Below are 20,791 nucleotides of genomic sequence, written 5' to 3'. Positions count from 1 at the left end.
ACAGGAGGATTGAAAAGTGTCAGGACGCTTTTCGATTTCAAAAAGAGCTTTAATTTATTGAAAAAGTTTTTTTTTCACTTCGACATCAGCTACTAATTAACAATACAAATTGTGTTTGAAGATTTAACAGGTAGTAACAAAGTACTGAACAATCTCACAGCCATAATCTGAAAATTTTTTTATTGCCCTCTGATGTGCTAGAGGTTGTTCGAATGAAAGTCTGTCGTTTTACGGCAAAAAACTTTAACGTTTAAAAAATTTTCTTTTTAAAAAAAATGTTGCCCTATTTGTGCATCAAAATCAACTTATCAAAGTGGCCATCTAAAAAGTGATTGCTCTAGCCAAGGATATTTTTGTAGCAATAAAAATTGAAGGCAGGTTGTTTGTTACAATTTTTTGGTCGGGTACTTTGTGAAGTATCAATATTAATAAAGTTTTCCGATTGTTGGTTTCCGTATAAAAAATTTGTTGAAAAAAAGCAGTAAAAAGTTAATAGTAATTGTTTTCCTCTATTACTGAGCAACTTGATGTTAAACAGGAAAAGTTTGAATGCTTCGGAATGTTTCTTGCTTTACGTCGGAAAATTGTGGGTGAAATCGAAATCTTGAAAGGACTTTGCAAGATTCTTGCACGATTTCACATTCGAAAGATTTAAAAAATTGGTTATTTGGAATCTGTTTTGCTGATCTAATTTCTATCACACTTAACATTATTTCGTCTTCAGTTTGTGTTAGTTACAAAAAGACTCGAAACATTTGTCCACATTTTTATAATTGCGACATTTTTGCAGGGTTTTGAATCAGAACTGAAAATATTTCCGTGCATTTCAGTTTTGTTATATTTTTCTTATACTCTAATATGCTTCATGACTGATTTCTAAATCACCACTACTCTGATTTATTTTTTAGCTTGGAATGATATCTTACGAGTGTCTTGCAGAAAAATTGCAAGATTAGAAACCATGTTGCAGGATTCTTGCAAAATTTGAATCCGCTCATCACTAGTAGAGTATTTAGGGTAATCTTAAGGAAATGGTCAATGTTTTTGAAAAGGTTAACATGTAAAGGGATACCAAATGAACTTTACTCTGAACTACTGAAAATACTTAAACGGACGTTGAAACTACTGTACGTGACATCTTTAATGTTTGGGGTCTGTACTACTGATTCTAATATTCGCAAAACCATTGAGATCAAACAACTTGCTAACATTGTACCTTGTAAAATTGTAAACGGAGCAGATGACTACCCAGGTTGCCCGACCTTGGAAAACTTGTGAAATTTACATGTAATACTCTCACTACTTTAGGAACCAAACTCAAAAGTCTCCAATTGCTGAGACGAAATGGATAAAGACACAGACAAGAGGAAATAGCGCCAAAATTTTTGATCAATTCTTAAATGCGTCAAAAATTTGATAAGATATTTCTTACAGAACCTAAAGCACAATTAATAGAACCGACCACAAGCAACTAAAAGGAACTTTTCTTCAGTTTACTATAAACTGTGGGCCTGCAGTTTGGGATCAAATCACCAACTGTGTGTATTTGCGACTGACAGTTTAATGTGTAAAACAGTGCAAATTATATTTGATCCACTTAAACCGCAAACCTTTTGTTTCTCTAAACTTCAGTTCACAGCTAATAATTTTTTGAGACATAATACGTAAATATTGGTCTTCCTTGGAACAAAATCTCAGTTTTGACGCTTTTGATGGAGTTAGAAGTTCTTCTGGTTGATTATGACTTGAACTGCAGAAGATATCATTAGACATCCGTCGGTACGGCCTTACAACGGGCGTAACAGACTTTTGCTATTTCGTACTGTTTCAACGTAAAAATTTTGACCGTCAGGCATACCTGCAGAGCAAATTAATGTTCGATAACAATACCTTGGGAAAAATACAAAACTTGATACGGCTTTATCCGATCGTACTAAGTTTTGTAATTTTCCATAGATGTGAAAGGTGCCAAAAAGTAATGAAAAAATGACTTGTTTGAGACAAGCATTGTTTTTAAAACCGGTTTTTGGAAGGTAGACTTTGGAAATTGGTAATAACATCAATTGGATACATTGCCGTAGAAAACTTCTTACGGCCTTATTCGGTGCCGTACAAAATTTGTAAATTTCTACGGCAGCGTATAACTCTTAGTAAGCTTTCAAAATTTCGTCTAGGGTGGGTAACCTGGGTAAACAATTGAACACAATTGGATGATGTATTTTGGGCACAAAAGGGTATATCTATGTATAAGACAACTGTTAAATTTGTTGTTCAATCTATATAAAAATCCTACTACTAAGTGGACCAGATATAACGTGGAAGAAAACGCCTTTTGATAAACTAATCGAATTGGAAACTTGATGACAAAATTTATCCGATAGTGTACCAAAAAAACTCTACTGAATTTTGGTCTGCTCAATAAAGAAATGGAAATTTAGATCAATCTATCGTAAAGTAATTTTAAAAAGTTGAGTTTTTGGCAAATTCATCAGCATATCTATTAGAGTACCACTGAATTTCAAGAGCTGTTTCTTTTATTTGAAATAGTTGCAACAAACTATTCGAGGGGCAAAAAATGTCGTCATGTAGCCCCTATCGGTAAACTATTGGGACAATAACTAATGACTACAGATGATAAAAAAGTTGAGTAGGTGATCTCATCAAGAAAGCTTAAATGTTCGTTTTAAGAAAATCGAAGATTTGCATCTTTTCAGAATGAAGATACCGATGGTTTTCTACTTTTTTGAATCAAACAAACTTGACACTTCCTAAATCTCACAAAACTGACGATAGCGACAAAAACTAGTTTGTATACAGAAGATTTGTTCACTTTAAAACCGAACATAACGAAGATTTCAAATACGCTCTGTTGTTTTGTGAAATCTTCGAGAGAGGGAATGTTTTTTCTTAGTATTCATATTTTATGGCTACGATTAGTATATACTTGTAGGGAAAATTTCACGCTAGTTGGCTGGCAGCTTCATTTATTTTTTGATTAATCTTTTGAATAATTTTTTGATAATAAAGAGATAAGAAAAGTCACATTATACCAAATAAGTATCTTTGGGGTAATCTCATGGCAATATATAACCTATTTGAAAAGATTAAAACTTAAAGGGACACCACACCGAATGAACTTTACTCCCAACTACTTTTTGTAATACTTACTGCGCTTACTGTGTTTACTGTGTTTACTGTACTTACTGTACTTACTTTGTTTTTTAAGTTGTTTTGTGATGTTTCCCTCAAGAGGAATTGGAAAGGGATCTTGCTCGTTTACTAGCTATTATTTACCAGTTATTACAACGGTTTTCTGGAACAGCTTTTCAGAAACCAGTTGATCATTGTTTTGTTGTAATAGACAAGTGTTATTGTTAAGAGTTATGACAAAATTGTAATTAGCATTTTGTCCATGTTCTCCAACCTGAGGAAAATTGTTGAGCCTTCAATAGCTATATTTCTGTTGTGCGAGAAAAGTAATATTTATAACTGCATAAAACACTGGTTTTCTTTTTCTAGGTGAATTGTATTACAGAAAGGTAATTGATCTTTTTAAATTTTTCAGTTATGTCATTTTTATTTTTTAAAATAAGTCTGATTTTGTTTTCAGCTTTTCGATTAGTTTCGCAAGTCCTATACCATTGAATGGTTTATACATTTCTGACAAAGAAAATTTTTCATCTCACCCGCATATGATTAATCGTATGGTGATTTGTCATTAAAGCGGGGATCAAAAATAATCAATTCCGAACTGGGAAATAAAAAACGATTTTTTACAATCTACTCAAAACAAAAGAGAGAAAGAGAACGTATTTTTCGTCCACGTAATACCTTTGGAGTGAGGGTAAAACAAAGTTTCACTACTCGAGTAAATTTCACGTGCGGCATTATAAAAACAGTTTATTAAAATTGTTTATACTTTATGGGACAAATACTATTATCCTACTTGTGTTAAAAAACAAATGCACCATTATAAGACCCTGATAAACCTTCTAGTGTTTATCGCGCTACCAATAAATCAATTATTAGTCTGTTTTTGCATTTTGCAGTTTTTAAATTTTTCTTTGTATTTATATTCCGGCTTTTGTTCTATGTTCAAGAAGTTTTGTTAATTCCAGTCGATGACATTTAGGATCGTTTCATGTGGATACATGTAATTTCCATACATTGCAATGCAATTAAATTCGTTTGATATTTTTGTTATTTTTTGAACTTTTTTCCTAAGTCTCTTGTTTTTATGTGTTTTGCCAAAATCCACCGTTATAAATTTTAACATTTCTATCGTAGGAGAATTTTGATCTTTTTATTTATTTTGACTAAAATGAGAAACTTAAGTTTTTAAATAGCTCGTTTTTATTGAGTATTGCACGATCATTTGAATTGATCTTAACCAGATGATCAAAATTTCACTGAATGGTAACTGGATAACAAAAACTGGATGTTCCGGTATTTATAGAAATGCAGCGTTTTTTCAGCCATTTTTTCAGCAATTATTTGATTGAGTAATTAAATAAATCAGACTGCATGCTCGGAAGTAGATGGCTATGAGATTATGAGAACGCGCATGCACAAGTTTGGTTTAATCGTCTACCAAATGTGGAAGAGAAAACTTCCAAAATCTAACAAGTTGATCAAATTTAAATGTTTTATGAAAAAATAATTTTTTCCTACTCAAATTACTTAATATGAATTTAATCACTTAAATATAGATGTAAATAATTCCAGATTAGTGGGCTGATGAGACTTGCCATTATTAAAACTACCACACAACATAACTGAGACTACGAGACCAGTATCTCAGCCGTTGAAATAGTAAGCAATGCAATTAAAATTTTACATATAATCATTGGATCTCTTCTGTTTTGCCCCCCCCCCCCCCAGCTTAGTGAGCATAAAACTTTTATGACCTCCAGGCGCATGTGAAATTTTCTTACATAGTAACGTGCTATATATTAGGTCAAAGAAAACACTGGGGGGGGGGGGCGATACAGAATAAACCCTAATCAGTTGTGCCTCAACATCAATAATTTGAAATGAGACCTGTATTTAAAGAGACTAGGTAACAAACAGACAAAAATGAATTTTACAACACAGTTGTTATCGTTACCGAGAAGTTATCAAACTCCGAGGCGAAGCCGAGGAGTAATAATAATTTCGAGGGCGATAACAACCGTTTGGTAATTTTTTCAATCAACACCTGTTAGGATCATGTTTGTTTTTGCTTAGACTACAAATTTATCAAACTGTTTCAATCCCTAAACTACGAGTTTATCACAACTCTTTTATCGCCGCTCTTTACTTATAGTGATAAACTCGTAGTCTAATGCTGAAGTGTTTTTCCAGTGTCGATCGGGCATTAAAATTTATTACACTGACAGTTTATTTAACTGCTATTATCAAACAGATGCTGATTAAAGAGCAAAATTTGATTCCAAAGTCATAAAAAAATTTAGCTATCAACTGTAATCAGTAAAAGGTACCGTTGTTCTTCCATAGAGACGCCACTCAGACCTGCAATTATCCCGAAGACGGAATTATCTAGTCTACGTTGTTCTAAACTCGGTGAAGCTTTACGTTTTTGTAAAGGTTGCGCCTGTGGTGATGGGTAACAAATTTACCTGAGTTAAGTGTCTTTTTTCAGCCACTCCTTCCTCGGCAACAGAAGGCGAGTGGAACTTTACATCGAACAACCTAGATCAAGTGTACTACCTCAGCTTCGTACTACCCTCATACTTCGAGATCCTAGGAAGTCAGTGCAATATGTTCAGGTATTGTTCAAAAAGAGTGCTATCTACTCTATTTTATCTACTGGATTTCCATCAACTTGGCGAGATAAAAGTGAATTTTCTGACTGCTAGATAAAGTAGAGCTAATTCTGAGGAAAAAAATTTTAGACAATTAAATTGCAAAACGCGAAAATATGTAAGAGTACAAGAGAGTAGGTCAAAATTAAATAAGATGAGCGCTAAATGCAGTGAGTTGAAATCATATGCAGTTTTAATCTTAACGTTTATCTTGATTGATTCCGCTACTTAGTTTTTAGTGAAGATCTTTTTTCAAACCTACTGCTGAACGTCCTCATTCACTCTAGGGTTGATTTTTAATTCAGAGCTTAGCGATTAAATCAGCTTGTAAGCTGATTTTAAATTAGCCTGATCCCCGCACATGACCTCTGCGCCTTTTATAAATTTAAAATGAAAATCCAAATTTAATTAGAGGTTATCCAAGCTGCACAATCACAAGCTTTGCTACAACTAACAACTCAGGCATGTCTAGACGGCTCTTGGAATTTACCAAAACGCTTTTTGACACAAACTATTCATCAATACAAATAAACCCACATTAACAAAAAGAGAGTAAAACTCAGATAAAAACTCTTTCTCACAGATTCTTTCTCACAGTATGTTCCAAATGGTTAAACTACTAAGCACCAGCACAAAATTTTAAAAATGACTTGCAAAATGATTGTATAACCCGCTATTGTTTTTCTTCCCACCAAAATCAGTTAGTTGGTCTAGCAAGCAATTGCAATAGTCAGTGCCAAACTGTGAAAGATAAAAAAAAACTTGATAGAAAAGCTAACATTTCAAAATATACATATTATCAATTTTTTCCCAAAGTTATCAAGCAAAATTAATCAATGGTAAATTCTCAAAAGAAAAGAAGCTTTTGGTTCAGATTTTTCTTTTTTTAACTCATAATGACATAAATAAGGTTGCAGCCCATGAAAGCAAGAATAAAATCAAAAACTGTCCGAACTGAAAAATCACTTGAAACTTTGAAATTCTTCGTTTTCCAGTCGTAAAAAAGATTACCTAAAAGTCTAAGTCGTTGATAAGCTTCGTTTATTCTATTCTCAAAATACATGAAATTCCTCATTGGTCAACTTTGCCAAACTAAAAAAACTGAATTTATAGCTCAGATATTTTTTACTAATGTTTTGATAAAACCAATGCTTTCAAAATATTCAATTCCAAAGACTATAAAACTGAGAAAGATATTTATGTTCAAGTAAAACTGGATGGAATTTCAATTAGACATGTCAGTATTCAGACTCGGTAACGAAACAGAATACGAGAAACGGACAATAATTTCGAAAAATTAATGATAGGTTTTAGTGTCGAAGTCAGCATATAAATTATCCATTAAAAGAAATTTTTCACAATTATTATAATCACGAGAAAAGAGAACAGAAACAGAAGTCATATGGCCTCAAAAAAAACAAAAAAATGTCTCTTGATTCCGAAAAGTACAAATCCAATGCAGATCTGTTTCATTCTAAAAACCACAGTGAGACAAAAAATAACATCAATATCATATTAGGGTTTTTTTAACCCGTTAAACCCACAAATAAAGAAAATGTTAATTTAATTGGGCAAAAACCTTTCCTTAAGGTTCCAAAGTTCTGAAAAAATAGTGTGAAAACTGAAATTTCCACAAAAATTTCAAAACTCGACCCTTTTTCGAAAAAACAATGTAAAATACTTTATCATTTCAAACTGTGCTCCAGCTTCATAGTGATGCCACTCATAACTCTCTAAGATGAATATATCGATCCGCCAAAATTGACGGTACAGAAAAAAACAGTTGAGCATATAGTTCCTTCCCACACAAGTGGTGTCGGAACAAATAGTTTTCTAAATGAGATATTTTATACTTAGAACAAAAGAAAGGCTAGTAATTTAAAATGAATTTCATCTTTAATTGGTTTGCCAACTACCTTTTTCTATCTCACTTCTAGAAAAATCGAAAAATATACAACTGGTGGGTTTGCTTACGTACAATTGATACATGAAAATGAAAAATTTCAAATTTGAATTCTTAAAATTTCAGTCCTCCGATTTTCCTTTTTTCTTAAACCTGAATCAGTTAGAGTCGCAATCGAAGCTCTCTTTGGCCTCAATTGACATCGCACTTGTTATGATCGCACGCAAAAACGATCTAGTTCTATCTGCCTGAGCATTATTTTGAGTAAAAACTATCTGGTTGATGGAAAACGTGTGGGCAAAACTATCGGTTTGAATCTTCTTTCGTTTTGGAATCTACGTTTTGGACTGAATCTTATCATTGGTCATTTTGGTCTCAAAATTTCTGTTCCTGGGATGCTGAAAAATTGGTCAAAGGTTACATTGGGGACACTTAAGTTTTGAAGAGTATTTGTTCAGAAGCAGAATCATCGTCAATTGTCAAATTTTCACGGCCCATTGAAAATATAACCAACGCTAGAACTGCATCTGGAATATGAAAGTCAAATAATATTTGATAATTCCGGTAATCATGGACTGGGAACTAATTGCGCTCACATAAAACAATATTTGGAAAACCCAGCCTATGTGAATTTAGAAGAACGTCGAAAGATATTTTTTGACAAGTAAGCAATGGCTCCGAACAAAGTTCATAGCAGTCATTTCTTTTTACAATTTGGCTTTTTTGCGTATTGGCTTGCCTGACTGTGTCCTTGACTGATGGAAAGACCACCAAATATTTTGTTTGAAAAGAATTTGAAGCAGCTTAACCAGCCGTCCTCGAATTTGATTGTAACCAAAGCTACTGTTTTCGAGTTTGCTTCGTACTTTATATGTATTTACTGCCACCTGGACATTACTGCCACATCAGCAGTTTAGGTCTGAGACAATATCTGAGTAGAAGACATTAATTGAAGCGTAAGAAAAACAAAAATAAGCGTAACAAGTTGTCCAGTAGTATAACCGATTGCCCTCCAACTGACCAGAATCAATAGCCGAAAACCCATTCTCTGAATAGTTAAGTTAGCCCACTGCCAGATTTCTAAACAGAGATAAGGATCGACTGCAGCTTGTCATAACAGTATGTTGCATAGAACACAGATTGTACGTACTAAACTCCCCCAGCACAGCAGTATATGCATTCTGGGGAGTTATGGAAACTGATACTGAGGAGTACCGTTCAAAAATTTGGAAAATCTGACATGCTTGAAAATAATGCAAAAAAATCAGAACGCTGAGATTGGGTTTTCGCCAAGTCTCCTCGTTTGTTCAATTACTGGAGCTCAGGCTCCTCCTCCTTTTAACCTTTTAATTAGCTCAAGAATTAATTGTCCACATAGCCAACGGCTTTCGGGGTTCTATGACCAATTTGAATAAATGTCAATGGGTCGCCATCTGTGCAGTAAATTCACATTCAACCACCATTATCTTTATTACAATGGAAGTTTCAGTAGTTTGTGAGTTTAAATTTATATTTGAGTCATTGGCTCAAAACTTTGAACTGTCTCAGGAGTACTGGGCCGTTTTAAAGAGCATAGATTGTTTTACAGGCTTTTTACTGTGTTTTCTGGTCGTTGTGTATCACTGGCTTGCCGCAGTTGCAGTTGTTAGTGGTTGTCGTTATGCGTAAGGGTAAAAAATATCTAATTTTGTGCACGGGAGGTGAATGCAGGAGAAATAGATAGATAAAAAACTGAATTAAGCAAAACCTAGAAGAAGAGGAGTGTAATTGGACATAAACGTGCTATGACTGTTTACTTGAGACGACTATGGTGCGTCAGGGATCGAAATGTCGCTGGAATTTTGATTTCCTGTACTGATGTATTGCATAAACTTGCACACGCTTCAGCTTTAGAAGTGTAATTTAGGTACAGTTTTACTTCATTTTGCATGGCTATTGAACTTGACTCAAGTTTTGAATTGAATGTGTTTTTCGTGTTTGGGAAGCTCTAAAGCCATGGATTTCTAAGTTCGGCTTCTCTCGTAGTTTGTATATTTATTAAAACTCAAGCTTTTGGAGAATATCAAAATTTCTGTGCACAATACCGCCCAGGGACCAGCTCCAGAAGAGAAGTTTCAACATGGCATAACTCCATTGGTTTTGTGAACTTCGTTGACGGGGCCAGGGGTCCCCGGATAATTGTCCGCAATCAGCTGCCTCTGTTTGATGGTTTTTGGGGATGATTTGGTGGAGGATTACAGAGCTTGGAACCGTCAGAAGCCTAATTAGGAATTTAGGACGCAGCAGAGAACTTCGAATTCGAAAGCATCCAAAAAGTTTTCTCGCCCTAGCTTTGCTCCTGAGTTTGATCCAAAGGACTCATTGGGATTTTGTCCGTGATCACTGATGTCTAAACAGTAAAAGAAAAAAGAAAACTGTTGATTGTGGGTCATTCACTCCATTTAAATATTTTGCATGTTTAAGGTGCTTTTGCAGTTTTCTTCGGACATTGCGTTTTTTTTCTATTACATAGACAATTGATTCAATTTTGTTCTTTTGTGCACGCTTGATATAATTTTTTTGCCATCAGTTCTGTGTTCTTGTGCTGGGAGAGCTAGTTTCTTCTTGTAAATTTTGCAACTTCTCACCGATGTTTCTTTGAGCAAAATCTCAGTGCTATGTCTTCCAACACTTTTTTGCTTTTTAAAGTGACCGATTGTAACTGTTTCAGCCAGCAAGCGTTCACGCACAGAAACAAAGGCCTGATCCAGGATATGTACATTAAAAGTAAACTTTTTTGCTCACAATTTAGTTTGCTTAACCGCCAGAGCTGTAAGCATCGCTTTTTTGCTCTTGCTACAATGTCCTAAAATATTCATCTCATTTGAGGTGCAACCTTACTGTTATTTTTAAGAGTTCATTTGTTTTCGCTTCTCTATTTCGTTTTCTTCAGACGGACAAGCCATTTTTCACTGTCTTTTCAAAGGGTTTTGAATTGCATTTTCTTCCTTCTGCTGGGATTCATTTTGATTTTGATCTTATCGACCCATTTTATGAGATCCTTGGAGTTTGCTCTGTATTTAGTGACTGGAACACGATCTTTAATATAGTGCAAAGTCATCTGCAGACTGAAAAACATCAGCTGGAGTCTCTGAACTGTTTTCAGACATATTTTAAGAACAGTATCGGCGCCACACCAGGCACCTGAGGTTACCAGCTGTGAGTGAGAATTTCTTGCTGCTTGTGTTCTTGGAGTTAATGAGTCGCCAACTTTAGAGTTTTTAACTGGAAGGTTGTCAACATTTATACAGACAATGAGTTGTGATCATTTCAGTAGATAACAAATTTGACTAGATAAGTAACAATTGAGCTTTGGAGCGGGGGGACAGTCGTCAGTTAGCGCTGACCAAATCGAAGGTAGAGCTGTCCAAATAGAGCAAACCACATTGAATTCAGTCGGCAGTTAGAGCTGGCCAGATAAAACGCCTGTCAGAAATTAGCGCTGGCCTGATTAAAGGCAATCGGCAATTAGTTTTGGAAATTTTGAGAAAAAAAATAATTATTAAACTCATGGTCATATGAAGAGCAAAATAATGACCCAAAAGAGGGCCAAATGCAGACTAAACTTTTAAAGTCTTTCGTGAACACAGAACTGCGGAATAACCAATAAAGAATAATATAGAAATCAAAAGCTTTTTTTTAATGGTCCATTAGTGTTTTGTATTTCGACTACCCTCTGGGAATGTAATCAGAGATTAGCTTTTGACATCTTTGCCTTTTGCAGAAAAAAATTTCTAAAAATTACATCAGCTGAAGAATTTTTTCTGAGAAATGTGCCTAAATTTAACAGCAGAATATAAAAAAAGAAACAAACAAAAAATTTTCTCAGGTGGCGTCAGCCAACCAACTGATGTCGGCTTCTAGCACCCCGCATGCAAATCTTTAATCAAAAGAAAATACTTCACTCTATATGAAAAACCTTTGAAAAACTATGAGCTGGTCTTATGAAAAAGGTTAAGCCATAGTTCTGTCCTCGACTAAGTAAAAAAAGTTATGATTAACCCCACTTGATCTTTGTAAGTCTTTTCATGAGACGAGACCTCATTTTAAAGTTGCGATATTTTCAAAAAGTTAGCACATCCAGCTTGAGCTCGCAGGTCATAATGGTCACTGATTAGTCTTTTAAGAGCGTGAAATTTCAATGCTTTCGGAGCTGACCCTTCCAAACAAAACAACCTCTGACCGGATTCACCCAACACTATTGATCAGATTTTGGTGTAATATTAGCTCATTAAAAACAGACACCAAATGAATTGCGCATCAGAACGCATCTCGAACGTTGGTTATTGGCAAAGACAACATCTCTTAGCCGATGAAAAAAATGCGATTAAAAAATTTGGCGCGCTAAAACGGTTTCCTATGAGATCCAACTGCGCTCGCATCTGTTCCGCAGTACATTGCTCTGCTGTTTTAATGCCGACGACGCTGTTATTTCAATCTCAGAACCTCCCTGCCCGCTCTCTGTGCTGGAAGATCACTTTGTTCTTGGGCCTCAACCTGGGAAGTTATCAATTCAATAAAATTGATTATTTTATTATTTATTTCTTTACATTGCCCTTGATTGGATTTCCGGTTCCCTGAAAGTTATAACCTCATGTGTCTTTTTCTATCTTCAGTCGGTACTTCTGTGTGTTGGGATTTGGCACTCACGAGGAGAAGAATGACAGAATTCCTGATCCAGATGATAGGGATGATTTCCACGAGCTCGTTAGCACAACCTTTCTGAGCTTGAACTGGTTCTCCTTCAAGACTGAAGACTTACATAGCAGTATGGATGTAACATTAAAGTTTTGTTATTTTTTCATAAAGAAGTGATATATGCAACCACATAGAATAATTTTCCTTTTCGTTTCATTTGGCAGCACAATAGTTTGAGCAAGAGACTGGAAAACGGGCCATCGGCCCATTAGTGCTCTCCAACAGTCAAATTAAGAGAACATAACATATTTTTTGGAAACTGCTGAACGACTTATGAAAAAAATTACTATTGTTCATTTTCAGACCCTTCTAACCTAAATTTATCGTTTTTCGACTGTTTTATTTTTGCAGGGAATTTCAAAAAGTTAATGAGAAAAGGTGATAAAAGTTTCGGGTATCATTTTCGAAACTCAATTTTCCAAATTTCTCATTTCACTTGTGCGTCGTACGCTATAGTAATTAAGACAATGTAAGTACTCATAACCGAAGACTGATTGCGACGACTTAGCAGAGTTACAATTGATGTATGAAAAAGCCTTTAATTGCTTTCATTTAGTATACCCCTAGTTGAGAAGACCGAAAAAAAACGACAAAAAGTTGTAACAAATCTTTGGTATCTTCGGTTTCTAACGTAAGGTAGCTTCGGTATGCCCGGTTTGTTCGGTATTGTCGGTTTCAAACGTAAAAAAAATCGGTATGGTCGTTTTTGGGCGCAAGAGAGATTCGGTATGTTCGGTTTTAGAAGATTCGGTATGTTCAGTTTTTATATTTACGAGATCGTCGATATTTCTGGTTTTAGACGCAAAAAATTGATGGTTTTTTTCTCTAGAAAATTTGATTTCTCTGCATATAATTTAGTCAAATGTTATGATACGGTTTTTTGCAGGAATTTTAAACGTTCTGCTTAGAAAAAAATTCTGAAAAAATGTGCAAATGCATTGAAAGTACCTTTTTTAGCTCATTAGTAAAAGTGAAAGAACGAGTATTGTTTTCTTGATTAATTTTGAAGTGAAAAGTATAACACACTTGATGAATTTGATGACAATTTTGTTAAATAATTCGCTTGCACTGAAGTTTTACATACCTTCTTGTACGTTGTAAGCAAAGTTTTTGACGACTGATTGCGTTTGAAATTGTCCAATGCCAAAAATTTTTATCGTTCTGCTGGAATAACCTGTTTTTGAGACACGGTTTAAAAAATCCTGATGTTTCTCTAAAAATCTCGCTTAATTTTTAAAACGACGATACCGAGTTTCTCTTACGTTAAAAAACTATACTATAATAGCGAATCCGTCTTACGTTTAAAAACGATGATACTGAATCTTTCTTGTGTTAAAAGTTGAACAAAAACGACGATACAGACCTTTTCTTATGTTTAAAACCAAAGATTTTTTAACTAGGGATAGAATTTGGTAATAGTTTTAAAATGAAAAAGAAAAAAGTTTTCAAATTTCTTGATTAAATTCAGTACCGTTTTCCTTGGTCTGTTCCTATGCTTAACGAAAAAAAAATTTTTTTGAGCAACTGCATCTTTGGAAGCTTTTGGTTTTCCACATCTTCAAAACAAAATGTTAGCTCATTTTAAGAAAGAATTCGTCTCAATTTTTTTCTAAGCTACAGAAATGTATCTTAAGTTTCAATTTTTTTAAAAAAAAGATCCTGCAAATATAGTTTGATTGAATACCAGACATTTTTTTTCTCTCGAACGATGAATTCCAGAGTTTTCCAGAGTTTTACTTTGTGAACAGAGTTATTGTGATTGGTTGATAAAGGGGGCAAAACCAGACTCAAATCCGAACACTTTATAAAGATTAACTCTTTTGACTGAACTGGACTTGAAAATGAACTCACTGCCGATATGATTATCATTAATTCACGTTTAAGCTCGTCTAAATATAATCAATCAATACGAACGGTTTTCCAAGGCAATCTTTTATACTGTTTCATGGTTAATTTTGAACAAAAATTCATTTTTTATATCTTAGCGATGTTCCAAAAAATTTATCTTCTTCAAATTAAAGGTCAACACATTTTCTTTTTGTTGGCATATTTTTCTATGCTTTGTGCAAAAAAATACCATTTTGTTGTTGTTTTGTAATTTTGTTTTTATCATTTTTTTTAAACAAAATTTTTTTTGAGAAATAGGAAGGAAAACTGTAGGAAAATTTTTTTAAATATTCTTCGTCATTTTTTTGAAGTCCAGTTTGAAAACTATGCGATTATTTAAAATTCGTTATGTTTCTCAATGTTTAAAAAGGCGAATTGATTTGGGAAACGTAAAGCCTGTTTTGTTTGCACAATACTTTTTTAAATTTTTTGGTCCGGAATTATTGTTTTGCTTTAAAGACTACGTTTTAAGGTCAATTCAAGTTATTAGCTCTTCTAGACCCCTAGACGTTTAACTTTCAAAAATTTTTGAATTTTTCAATGAAATTTTTTTGAAAGCGAATCTTGTCTTCAGAAAACATACAATCTCCGTGATTGGTCAAAATCTTTCAATTCATTTGCTGTTGTTTGCCTACTTTTGTAGTCTGAGCATGTACCAATTCATATATTTTTTTGATAGACTACAACTTTTCGCTTTTTCTTTTTTAACAAACTTTTCTTATAATGAATTTCAAAGTCTATGCGTTTCGAAAATTAACAGTGTACGCAGTTCGAGAATTCAACTGTTCGGCTATCTTTAAATCTGAAGACAATTTTAATCTCAAAACTAAGAGGATTGTGCGACAAAAAGTCATTTTTTTAAAATTATTTTAACGCTTATTTCAGTTTCTTTTTCAAATTTTCTAATTTGTTGTGACATCGGTGGAAAGTTTTAATAAATACAATGCTGCTGCTCGAACTATTTCTCTATCCAACAGACGGCTTTAAATATACGTCTGTTGTTATGCAACAACCTGTGATCATATCCGATTAAATTTTGATAAATTGTTTCGGATATGAGGTTGGAGCCCGGGTTGAGGTTTGGCGGTGAATTTTTGTAAGAAGTTCGGTGAACTGCGATGAAAACAAAAAGTTTTCACCGCGTATTTCTTACATCTTTTTGCGGTGAAAGCGGTAAATCGCAGTGCATTATTTTTTCAACCGCATTCAACGAACTTCTTACAAAAAGGAACTTCTGTACTCGCGTTTGAACTTCTCACCTCCTGCATTTCTACACTTCTTTCATTGCGCCATCTGTCACTTTTTTCTTTGAGATTTCTTCTGAATGTATATCAGATTTTATAAACGTTGAAAACAAACGCGCTGAAATTTTGTAAGAAATGCGGTGATTTTAGCGATGATTTTTTTTTGTAAGAAATGTGGTGAAACGCGGTGAAGTATTTTTTCACCCCATTCACCGCAATCACAGCATTTCTTTCAAAAATTTAACCAAAAACCTCGACTCGTGAGCATATCTTACCGAAATCACATTGCCAATCTTTCTCACTCTTATTGTTACACTAATATTATGATTTCTCTGATTTTTTTTCAGTGGGTTGTTGCATGTATCAAGTGAACACCTATCTCAGGCTTGGCAGGGCATATGGTTACTCGCCAGAGGAGTATTATGACAAAGTTGCAGGACTGGGAACGAATTTGGATAGGACCGACTTAGTTTTTATTAAGGTGAGAGTTCTAGTTTGTTGCGAATTCACAAATTATGTGCTCCTGTCGAGTAGTCTAGAATTATTTTCCACTGAAACAGATGTACACAACGAACAGAAATCAGAGGAAACAAGCTGAGCTGTCTATAATCAATAAAAAAGCAAAGTATTTTGATAAGAAGTAAAATAGAAACTATATTGAGCAACTCAAAAAGACCAAACCATCAAAAGAGAAAGATGCTTTGAAAATGCTTGAGTGAGACAACGTATGCAGCCTCTAAATGAAATTTTTGATGTTTTTCCTTATTGCTTTTGGCCATTCTCATAATCAATAGCAATTGTTTGTTCCTCATGACAGGTAGTCGTTAAGAGCTTGTTACATGATTGTTCTTGCTTTCTCAAACGGGTCCGAGGCTGCACCCGGAGGGTCCCATTCATCACGTGAAAGTTGGGTGGTGAACACAGCTTCGAGTGAAGTTTCCCCCGATTTAATAATTGTTCGGATTGGATTGTAACAATATGACTCCTAAGTCACGGTTAGAAATCAAATGGTGAAGGACAACTCGACCGAATTTCAGAAAAACACGCTGAAAAAGTTTATTATTGCACGCAGATCTCGCTAATGCGAACGGCGCAAAATGCATCGAATTTTGTGGAAACGTACAAAATCATTGCTTTTGAATCAGGACAACATTTCGTTACAAGATGGAAATGAGAGTTTAGCCGATTTATAGCCAAGTAATAAAATATAAATAGAACGCAATCTTAGTATGTAACATGGAGATGAATATATAACATCAGATATTTTTAACATCCGAATTCTCATTCTTTTCTTATTTGTGGTTACTGACAGTACGATTGAAAAGGCATAAAAAGGCGCCTCCGGTCAGCTTTATGCAAAGCTAATTTGCAACTCCAAAAGTTAATCGTGAGAAAGTATGTCTTTTTTGGACAAACCTTGCACTCAAACTGTCACGTGGTGCTAGGAAAATTGGCCGACAGGGCGTTTAGCCGACAAGGAAAAAATGAGAAATTTAGCCGACAGTTTTATCATAATTGGTAATAAAAGTCCATAATTGGTCGAAAAATCAGTAGTTCGGATGTGATAGATTCATATCAAGTCCCACGGGCCACTGAGGCATGGCCATGGCCCGCGAGGCATGGCCAGATGCAGTAAAATACGGTCCGACCACGGATGGACCTTCGTTACACTAATTGATGAAAAAACTGCGGTACATTTGTCCGCTTACGAAATAGTGTTTTAAATTGGCCAATCACAGCTTTAGAATAAGTGTTATTGCTCATTTCACTTAAATTGTTGGTTAAATTTCTCATTTTTTGGTTGTCGGCTAAACGCCCTGTCGGCCAATACGGCGGCCACCCTGTCACGTAAATATATTTTAGTAATCTTTAAAGGTCAGTGATTTTTTGCGCATTGTTTATTTTGCTCGACATTGACTTGAAAAACACTAATTGGTGTAGTGTGCGGATTTTAAGCACCTGCAGTTATAGCAATTGGTTCTTCTCAATGCTATCAATGAAAAATCAAAGCTTAAAGAAAAAATCGTATTATTTTTCAGTTTTGAGTATATTTCAAAAAAATGTGTCAAAAAACTAAATAAGGACTCTTTTTTCGCACCATTTTACTCACACTTAACAACAGTTGTTGCTTACTGCGAAAATCTCGATTTGTATTAATAGTTTTGCTGAAGTATCGGGAAAATATCGATACGGAAGATGAACTCTACCAGTCTTCCCTATTTCCAAATCCACATTGTTGAAAAATGATCTGAACATACGTTAAAGCCAGTTACATTAACCCTGCTGTTATTGATACATAAAATGGCACTACATCTGAGCCACTAAAACAAGTACAAGTTTTTACATATCATTAAATTTTATTTATTTCCTATTTTTTCTTATTTAGTCCGCAGAACTGGCACTGAATTGAAAGGCAGAAAGTACTGAAAAGTTTTCATACATAAATCAAAGGATTAAAAATAATTAGATCAAAAATTATTGAAAACGATTAGGCCTGTAATATTGCTCCCATAAATAGCAAAAATTGTTTAGCAAAAGTTGAATTTAAAATTCCCACTTTTTTTAAAGCAAAAGCTCTCTGAGAAAAAGCTCTCTGTAAAAATCAAATTTTGCAAATACTGTTTTCAAAAGATTGGTTTTCGTATTCTCATCGTGACCCATTTCAGGTAAATAACATTGACAGGCCTCAAATGCACAATTTCTGTATCGTATCTTCCGTGGTAACTAGTAACTAGTAACTCATTCACCTACCACTGGTATCAGAAGAAAAACACAGGAAAATATTGGCATCCTTGATGGTGCAAAATGACATCGAAATAGACAGCTTAGACCTAGATTTGACTCTCAGCTAGAAGTTGTGAATCTTATGAAGCAATACAAATTAGAAAGGAAATAATCAGAACCTTGATAGTGAAGTTTTCAGGCAAAATGGGAACCTACAGCCTGCACGAACGTGATTTCCCAACTGGGATTTGGATTCGGGCCCTTCAGTGTTTTAACGGGGCAATCACTCAATGAGTCGTTTATATTCCCCCCTCTGGGCGTCAGCGATGAGGTTGTCTTTTTCGAAGGATTTGAGCTGCTGGACAAACTGACGTTTGACTGGTTTCTTCACAATGTGATATGCAAGGATCAGCCAAGATTTTGCGGAATTGATGAGACACTAGATTTGGAAGAGCGAAAGCGGCCTAGAGTTATACCTAGAAAGCCTTTTCCTTCACGAACAAGGTTTCCCCCCAGTATTGGAAAAACAATAATAAATATTCGCTGGTAATATTGATCTCATAGTCCTTTTCGTGTGCTATAACATCATGAGAAATTTAACTGGATGCTGTTTAGATGCACAATAAAACTTTGAATAAAACTTTAGATGCACAAATTATTCCTTTTTGTAGTTAAATGTTTTGCTTCTAGAGACCATAGATCCACCAATTAGGGCTTATGTCTCACTGGTTTATGTAAAAAGTGCGATTTCTACGTAAACCCAGGTTGAGGTATGGTAGCCCTGATCAGACAGACTTAGTCGTGCAAGGAGCAAGGGTGGGGTTAAAGTGCAGCCCAGTGCCAGAGTCCGGAGCTTTGAAGAAGTTAATAAATATGGAGCATCAATCAAACTGACGTATGAGTAAATGGCTACTGGTTTAAGGCCAAACGATGAGATGCAATAACTGTGTTAAAAACATTAAACTTGACTACCCGCAGGCTCAGACTGTTGTTAATAACCATTCATCATCATATGCACCCAGAGTATGATTCGATGTGATCAGACAATAATGCGTATGGGCTTATGAAGTTCACTTCATAACCGAAAACTTACATGAGTTAAAGAGATTAGCATGGGTAGTCTGCTCCTATTTTCGATACTTACACATCTTGATAATTGATATATAGAAAATCATACATTTCCAAGTTCAGTGCATCTTGATAGCATATTGTTTGGCTTTTTAGGTATTTATACTCATTCTTCCTAGATATTGAAGTGAATCTTCTTCCTAAGTTATTGAAGAAAACTCACTGGCGCTGTGCATAGCGAGAGCTACAGCACCGCAAATAGATATTAATACTCTCAAAAGAAAAGAACAAGCATAAAACATATCAAGTTAAAAGACTGAATTGAACTCAGCTTTTTGAAAAAAATTCCAGACCATATCTTGCCTTATTTTCAGAAAATTGTTCGGTAAGGTGAAAAAGTGATTGGTAAAATAAGCAGAAAAATAAATATGACTCGGTTAACTGTAAAAAGTGGAAGCAGTGAAAGAAGCATAAGTATGAATGTAATTGGTTACTGAAGATCTATTATAGGCAGTAATTAGGATCGTCAGATCTCAGATCCTAAGCACTTTCATATATCAAATATTGAGTGGTTAGAGTTTTTTTGCCGAGATATGCTTCTTCGTTAACAAAAAACAACTTATGCTTGATTTCTTTTGAATTGATGGCCACTTTCATTGTGAGCTTACTTTCGGGATTGTCCCATTTCATTAAAGAACGAAACAGTATATTGAGCTTACTTCCAAATGGGTGCATAAGAATAGACGCAAAAAAATAATGAGTTTCTGGTCAACACGATCAAGTTATACCACTCTTAGTAGCAAAGAAAACAAGCTGCCCAAGTTGCCATTAATTAGTAATCATACTAAGATCGTATATGATACCATACAAATCAAGACTATATATTGCTATGATCTTAAAAAGATTTTCTTTATTTCATGTATGCTGTAATAAAACTAAAAAACCATAAACAATGGCGTTCGGATAGACGTTGAATAAGCATATACGATTTTTAATGAATACTAAGAAATTTAGAAATCACATATGCTCTGAAATAGATTTCTCAGAATCCACGTATGATCTTGGTATGCAACGAAATCATTAGGATCCTACTATGAAACTTAGGATATAAGATTGTGTTACAGCTTCTTCGTGATACTTCTTTACTATCTCGAACCGCGAGAAAAACTGTCCCCTCTTTAGGCGAGTTTTTAAGGGCGGCAGAAGAAAAAAAGAGGCTGATTACTAAAAGACACAAAAATGTTCTGGATAGGCCAGAATCTGAAAATAAAGCGAAACTAATGTAGCACCCTAACATATATAAATGAAAAAAAAAATAAAAAACGAAATGGGATAAGTCCCTATACGGGTTCAAAGAAGAGGTAACCAAATAAAAATCAAATTTCCGTTTATCAACTTTTGTCAAACTAAAAATAACAACAAAA

At 34.6% G+C, this 20,791-nt stretch overlaps 1 protein-coding gene across 1 annotated transcript in view; it reads left to right on the top strand.

Moving 5' to 3' along the window:
* Positions 1-18,975, top strand: part of LOC142349660 (uncharacterized) — a 20,749-nt gene extending 1,774 nt beyond the window's left edge. Inside the window, exons 2-5 of the mRNA XM_075401378.1 lie at positions 5,642-5,768; positions 12,363-12,514; positions 15,923-16,056; positions 18,499-18,975. Coding sequence (XP_075257493.1) covers positions 5,642-5,768; positions 12,363-12,514; positions 15,923-16,056; positions 18,499-18,849 — 764 coding nt within the window. The 3' untranslated portion in view covers positions 18,850-18,975. The remainder of the gene's footprint in view (positions 1-5,641; positions 5,769-12,362; positions 12,515-15,922; positions 16,057-18,498) is intronic.
* Positions 18,976-20,791: the final 1,816 nt, after the last annotated feature.

The sequence above is a fragment of the Convolutriloba macropyga genome, chromosome 11, assembly GCF_964194025.1.
Source record: "Convolutriloba macropyga chromosome 11, txConMacr16.3, whole genome shotgun sequence".
Taxonomy (NCBI): domain Eukaryota; kingdom Metazoa; phylum Xenacoelomorpha; order Acoela; family Convolutidae; genus Convolutriloba; species Convolutriloba macropyga.
The sequence above is the reverse complement of the archived record's forward strand: the minus strand, read 5'-3'. Positions and strand labels throughout refer to the sequence as shown.